The sequence below is a fragment of the Chrysochloris asiatica genome, unplaced genomic scaffold, assembly GCF_000296735.1.
Source record: "Chrysochloris asiatica unplaced genomic scaffold, ChrAsi1.0 scaffold00007, whole genome shotgun sequence".
Taxonomy (NCBI): Eukaryota; Metazoa; Chordata; class Mammalia; order Afrosoricida; family Chrysochloridae; genus Chrysochloris; species Chrysochloris asiatica.
The window spans coordinates 8,217,905-8,225,574 of NW_006408525.1; the positions used below are offsets into that span (position 1 = coordinate 8,217,905).

The 7,670-nt window shown below is 38.0% G+C and overlaps 1 protein-coding gene across 1 annotated transcript in view; it reads right to left on the bottom strand.

The window, feature by feature from the left end:
* Nucleotides 1-7,670, bottom strand: part of BRIP1 (BRCA1 interacting protein C-terminal helicase 1) — a 172,905-nt gene that overhangs the window by 12,905 nt on the left and 152,330 nt on the right. Inside the window, exon 16 of the mRNA XM_006833632.1 lies at nt 4,968-5,080. Coding sequence (XP_006833695.1) covers nt 4,968-5,080 — 113 coding nt within the window. The remainder of the gene's footprint in view (nt 1-4,967; nt 5,081-7,670) is intronic.

Sequence of the window (7,670 nt, forward strand, 5' to 3'; positions counted from 1 at the left end):
TGTTAGAGACTTTCTATGACTTATCTGATAGAAATTCATAGCATTTATTAAAGAATACGCCACTAAAATGCTGATTGGTGACTGTATATATGGGTGGGTCATATAAATGGTCAGGCTTCAATGCAGGGTGATCGGGTAGGAAATAAACCAGGCCACTTTATTTTAATCCTTAGGTTTCTTACTCCTGTGTTAGTCAGTGTCTCTAGATAGGAATACTAAACTTTCCTGCTAAGAAAACGGAGGTGTGGAGTTCCCACATTCCGTATGCAGATTTTTCTTTATTACAGCCTTAGCTGTGATTGGTGTTGAAGAATATAGAGCCTCAACCTGGGGACTGTGGTGGTTCTGTACGATAAACACAAGACTGCAAGCCACAAAGACATGTGTTTGAGTCCACCAGCTGCTCTGTGGGAGAAAGATGAGGCTTTCTGTTCCCGGTAAAGATTTACAGCCTTGGAAATACTGTAGGAGTCAGAATCAACTCAATGGCTTAACAACAAGAAGCTTGGCAGGAGATGGGACTTTTAAATACTCATACTAACGGGGACCCAAGCCTCCCTTTTAAAAACGCAGGCTGACATTTTTAGTGTGCATGCACACCCTAAGCTTCTCCAGGCATGAATCTTAGGGTTGGTTCATGCTTCGTTTCCCACTACAGACTTAAATTTCAGCATTCTCTTGCCTGCTAATTCCTTTAGGTATTTATCTGTTTTCTATTATCTCCTTTCTCATTCTTTTTAACTTTATATGTATGATTATTGTCATTATTTTACTGCCATATGATACTCTTTATTATATCAAAGTAGTGTACAGGTTCCATGACATCCATCTATAAGGTACTGCCAATGTTATAGAGAAGTGTCCAGAAGCAATGTTAAGTCAGAGTCCCCTTCTGTTTTGATTCTACCTTGGTTATGTGTAAAGTGGCCTGTAGCAGAAAAATATTTAAAGTAACAACACAGTGCCGAAAAAGGTTTCACTTTTTTTCCATTGTTTTACTACTGCCTTGCTCGAATGAATTATGCCCACTTGAGACAAAGATTATACTTTTAGTCAAGCACACCAGTTAGGAAACTCAGTGTAGTTGTAACCTGGTCACAAAACCATCTGGTATATTCCCGATGGCCGTTATTACATTTTATAGACTTACATACTTCAAATACTCTTAACAGTCCTATATGACCTTGAAGAAAATGTTGAAACATTTTTAAATTCCCTTTGTTTCTTACTTTAGATGTATTTCTTACAAGAAGGAATGCCTCAGAGTCCAGTAACCTTCTGCATCTACCAAAATTAAGAGTTTTATCAAGTGATATAAAATATTTGTTTGATTTTTTTAAAAAAGAATATGTTCTTTGCTAACAAGCTGCTGTAGGCTTATATTGTTTTCCTGAAAATGACAGCTGAGTTTAAGCTTGAGACACAAGCTTCAAACAACTCTTTTATGCCTGGGGGAAGGGTTTAGCAGAGGTAGAAGTCAGTCGATTTATTTTTAAAGAAAATATTAAAAGCATAGTATCAGATGTCAATATTCCAAACACATGCCTTTATTAAATGCTAGAAAAGCATATTTTGAAGCTACAGAAGCTCTTTGGACAACATAGGGCACTGGAGAAAGCACTAAGTTTGGTATTTTTCATTAAACTGACAAACATTTATTGAGCATGTGGAATTGTAGGATAAGCACTGGAGTGCTAACCACAGGGTCAGCAGTTCAAATCCACCAGCAGTTCCTTAGAAACCCTATGCAGGGTCACCAGGAGTCAGAACTGACTCAACCACACCTACCAACACTAACATATCCCAAGCACTGTTGATTGCCAAGAATGGAAAAAATTACTGAAAACACATGTTTTTAACAAAAAAGCAAAGCAGAAAATAATTTGGTCTTGTAAAGGCTAAAGAAAGGTGAGAAATGTCATTGTAGACATTAGGCTGTAGGGAAAAAAAAGTAGGTCTTGATGGTGTGGAATTAGTGGGGTCAAAATGGGTCATTTAGAAGCTGTGTGACCCTAGACAAGTATGAAACAAAATATGAAGTATCAACATGCCTTACTATTGGAAATGATATCAATGGAAGATTAAAAAATGAAACATAAGAAAACGGTTTCTAAATAACAAGGTAGTTTGCTTTAGCTTTAAATGGTTATTTAATGAATTTTAAAGCATTGCTTAATGAAAGAAAAAAACTGTTTTGCTTTATTGCACTTTCCAGATATTCATTTTGTCCAACAGTGTTATGCTCACTTTGTGTGTTTCTGTCACATTTGGTAGTTCTACATGCATCAGACTACAAAATCGTTTGAACTGCAAGGGCGATGGTTCAAGCTCACCAGCTGCTCCTTGGAAACCCTATACAGAGTTGCTATGGGTCAGAATCGACTTGACGGCGCTTTTAACCAATATTTCACACTTTTTAATAATGGTGTTTCACACTTGGTAGACTACCCACCCCACTGCTGTTGAATCAATTCTGACTCATAGTGACCCCATCAGACAAAGTAGAATTGTACTACAGACATTATAGATGGCAGCCCAATGCTTAACCAACTGTGCCACCAGGGGTCTCTTTAATAGACTGCAGTATAGTATATTTACATGCACACACAAAAAAACTGTGTGTGGCTCACTGTATTGTGATATCCGCTTTACTGTGGTGATTTGTAACCAAACCCACAATATCTCTGAGGCATGCCTAGATATCAAACTCTATTGTCAAACTCGCCTGGAGACTCTTTTTCATTTTAATATTTTAGTCAATAAATACACAGGTCAGTCATCTGGGAGAGACAATAGAAGCAGATGAAGTTCTTGAACAATTTGCAATGAAACAATCCCAAGTAACAATGAGACTGCTAGGCAGAAAAGTAGCAGATCAGCAGATTAATCCGAGAACTAAATTGCTCAGTGTGAAGACAAACGGGAATGTGAATAGGTGATGTGTTTTGAGACTTAATTCAGTCACTGCAGTCATGTCACTGGGCATAATGCAAACCTGAATTCACACTGGATTTGGTCTGCTCTGCTTCTGTGCAAATTGGCTAATTTGTGTGTAATATGATACTTGAGAAAAACTGAGAAAAATCTCAACTCCAAATTTGGTTAGGTTAAGATTATGGTTAGCTCTGGGGTTCTTCTGGCTGAAATGGAAATAAGTCGAATGGTCATATTTTTATAATTCCTTCTTCATCCATGTTCTTTTATTTGCATTATGTGAATGCTTCATAAATTCATTGGGAAGAATTATTGTAGTGTTAAGTTATATTAAATAAGATGGATGCTGATGCCCTACAATAAATGATTGAATAGATTAAACACAAATCTTAATGGAACAAATACTTAGAAGATGAAGTGTATTTTAGTGGGTGCTAAGGAGCTCTGGTAGCGTAGTGGTTACGAATCAGGCTGCGAACCGCAAGGTCAGCTGCTCTGTGGGAGAAAGCTGAGGCGTTCTGCTCCTGTAAAGATTTACAGCCTCAGAAACCCTATACAGGGTCGCTATGAGTCGGAACCGACTCCATGGCATGCAGCAGCAGCAAGGAGTCCTGGTGTGGCGCTGTGGGCTAATGAGTTAGACTGCAAAGTCATCTGAACTGCAAGATCAGTGTTTTCAAGCTCACCAGCTACTCCTTGGAAACCCTATACAGGGTTGCTAAGGGTCAGAATTGACTCAATTGAATTTAACAACAAATCTTTAGTGCCATGAGTATGACTCGTTTTAATCCTTCTTTAATGATTTGATGCCTTTGAATTGTGGTATTGGCAAAAGAATATTTGTACATCATGCATGGATGACCAGAAGTAACAAACAAGTCTGTTTTGTAAGAAATAGAGACGGAATGTTCCTTCAGAAGCAAGGATGCCAAGACTCTGTCTCATATGCTTTGGTTCTGTTATCAAGAGGGAGCTGGTGTTGTTAAGCGCTGGTGAGCTTGAACCGCCGACCTTGCAGTTCACACAGCTTTGCAGTCTGGTGCATTAACCCACAGCGCCACACCGGGACTCCGATCAGGAGGGAGAGGACAATGGGCTAAAACAGCATCAACTGTGAACAGAACCGGGCAGTACTTTGTTCTGTTGCACACAGGATCACTTCGACTCAGAAGTGACTTGATGACATCTAACAACAATACAGCAAAATGTTTTTCTACCCATTTCTATCTTTTAAAAAAGTAACTATTTAAGGTTTATTTTACCTGTCAGCAATGATCATTATTGTTGTTGTGATGGAAAATTTGAATTGCTGAACTTGTGGTTCTAAGTGACCTTGAGATCTAGTGTTTTATCCCACAGCGCCACAACAGAAGTCTGATGTTATATTAATTTTAATGTTACTTCTAAGGTTTAGATAACCGTGTACTTTCTATATTTCCTATGCCTTCTGTATTTAGCTTACTGTATGACAATTTATATTTCCATGTCATCTGCCTTCACACAGAAGCAGAGTAGAAATTTATGTAACTGCAAAATCTCACTGGATAGTATAACAGAGTTGGTGCTTGTATTTTGTAAACGAAAGTTAATAGCTATAAGGATTCCACTTACCTTTAGTGACTAAAAGAACATTTTGCAAACAGAATACTTGCTCATACTGACTGGTATATCATTTTTGTTCCCTGACAGTCCCTTCCATTCACCCTTTTACCTACTAAGTCATCAGCTGAGGCCTGATAATCATGACAAAATGTTTATGGATTGGTGGTTAGCTTCCTTCATTAAATGTTTACTGAGCACCTTTGTGTGCCGTTTGTTGTTTGACCCATCATAAACCTTTCAGCTTTAGAAAATTCTGTTTCCTCTTGATTCTGATTTGTGACGGCTATTATTGGAGATGTACCAATTTTTAGGGATACAGCACAATTTTACCAAATTCATCACAAGGAGCAGAGTAGCAAAACTAACTGTGTAAATAATATTCATCACAGATAATATTACAATGATACTATATTAAGTTTCACTACACTTACCTCCCTAGGGCCTGATTTAAGGCTCTGTATGCTTGAATTTCATACCACTGACGACCAGGTAAAAGACCTCTCGATTTTGAATGCTGGTCATTATATTGACGCTTTAGCTCAACCTAATAATTAAAAAAAAATATGAAAAACTATTAGTCTTAAAGACCATATTAACTTCTAATGTTCTGAATACCACATTATTAAGGTAGATAGATAACTGCTATTACCTTGACTCTGACTCATTAAGTACAACAGAACGTGGCTTCGTCCTACATCAGCCTCATAATTGTCGGCATATTCGAGTCCAAAACAAGTAAATCACAGCATACTGTTGTGATCCATACGGTTTTTACTGTTTAATTTTTTGAAGCAGATAGCCACACCTTTCTTCCTAGTGTGTCTTAGTCTGAAAGCTCTACTATGACCTGTCCACCTTGGGTGACCTTGCTGGTAAACATACAAGTTGTCACAGAATGGCAAACTGACAGGTTAAGTGGTTGTTTATTAGGATGATGTTGTTGTATGCTGTCAATTTGCTCCCGACTCATAGAGAGATATTTTATGTGGCTTTCTAGTACTGATTTTTTTTTTCAATGAATTTAAAAACATTTTTTGTTGTTTTTATATTATCTCATGTATGTAACTAATTAGCTCAGTGGTAATTTCAATAAACTTTACTGGGATCTAACTTATTCAATTTCCCAAATTTTCCTGGTACAAGTAGATGGGGTTTGGACAAATATACAGTTATGTCCACAAGACCAGTAACAATATAGAACATATTCATCACCCCCAGAAAGCTCCTCACTGTCCCTGCAATCAATTCCATTCCCCCATCACGGGCCTGGGAAACCACTGATCTGCTTTCCATCACTAGTTGTGCTTTTTCCAGAATTTCGTATTAATGTGTAAAAATTGAGTCCAACCATTTCCCACAGTACTCTCTATTCAGCTGGATCCAGCAAGTCATTGTAATGGCCACAAAGAACTTAGACATCATATACTGGGGTTTAATAGGGAAGTTAACAGGTTATGATTCAGGGTCAAAAAAGTCCAGAGCACAATTCTTTGGTCAGAGCAGGTAGCCCTTTCTCAAGCCTCTGGGCCTGCTCTCCTCAGGCAACGTTACAAAGTTCTTTCAGGGCTGCTGATCATTATCCAAAGGACACTCCTCAGCCCAAAGGCAGTCAACTCTAGCTCGGTGGGTTGGCAAACCTAGGTCCCCAGTTAAATGCCTAGAGGCATCTCACTCTACAAATTAGCCTCCGGACTAAAGGCATCAGCTTTACTTGCTCCGGGGGCCACTGTTCTGCCTTATGCTCTGGCTCTTGCGGCTGTTGTTACTGTTCCATCTTTCTGTCCTTGGCACAAGGAGATTCAGTATGTAGGGATCTTGGGATCCAAAGGACACACTCCACTTCTGCCTCTTCTTCCTTGATGGTAATGAGATCACCATCCCCACTCCGTCTTGTTACTCAGATGGCTTATTTTATATCCATGTTAGAGTTCCAAGTTTTATAATCCATCAGCATTTCCTTCCACCTTCTCTTACCCAAACCCATCAGGGAAAAGTCAATTAGTGGGAATTTACAAAAACTATAGCTAGAAGAGACATAAAAGAAATTACTACACTAGAAAATGTTATCATACAGTATGTAATATCTTGTCTACCTTCTTCCATTTACTACATTGCTTTTTCAAATTCACCCATGTTATAACCTGTATCAGTAGTAAATGGTTTATCCAGACTGATAATCTGTCATTTAATATAATTAGGATGCTGACTGGGTTTTAATTCTTACTATTTTTTTTGTTTGTCCTAGCTACTGTGCTTGCTTTCCTAATCAAGATTTTTAAACATTTTCTATTAGTTGATTAGTTAGTTATATGTCTTTGTTTTATCTTTTCAAGATTGTCTTAGTCTATTTTCAAATATACTTCAAATACAATTCGGTTACTGCACAGATAGTATAGACCCTACAAAACTTAGATTCCCTCTCCTTTTCTTCATGTTTTGTTATACTTCAGTCCTACGTATGATATAAAGTCATATGACAGTAAAGGTTCTGTCAACTTGACTGGGCCAGGTGTCTCAGTGGTTTAGTGGTTAGGATGTAGTAATTCCTCATGAGATCTGCTCAAAGCAGTCAATCAATTAAAAGGAAGTTTTCTCGAGGGTTGGCCTACGTCCAATGTATTGGGGATACTTAAGCAGAGGTTACTTGCTTTTTGCTGGATCTGAATTCTTCATCTGACCTCTGAGTTGTCAGCATCTTGGCTGCTTGCTGTCTGACTTCCTGGTCTTGGTTCATGAGTTCTACAGCTATATGTTTCAGAAGCTTCCAGCCTAGTATATCTGACCAACAGAGTTGGGATTTTTCCCACCTCTTTAACTGTGTGAACCAGTTAGTTCCTTGTTACAATTCTCTCTCTCTCTCTCTCTCTCTATCTATCTATCGATAGAGAGAGAGAGAGAGAGAGAATGTTAACGTTTACAGAACTATGGGACATGAATCAAAACTAAAAAATTAATATTGGTACATTACTACCAACTACAATTTGTATTTAAACAGGGGAAATATATATATATATTACACACACACATCATATATATATATATGTATATACATACATAGCACTGGTGTGACACTGTGGACTAATGCACTGGACTGCAAGGTGGTGTTTGAAATTCACCAGCTCCTCCTCAGAAAC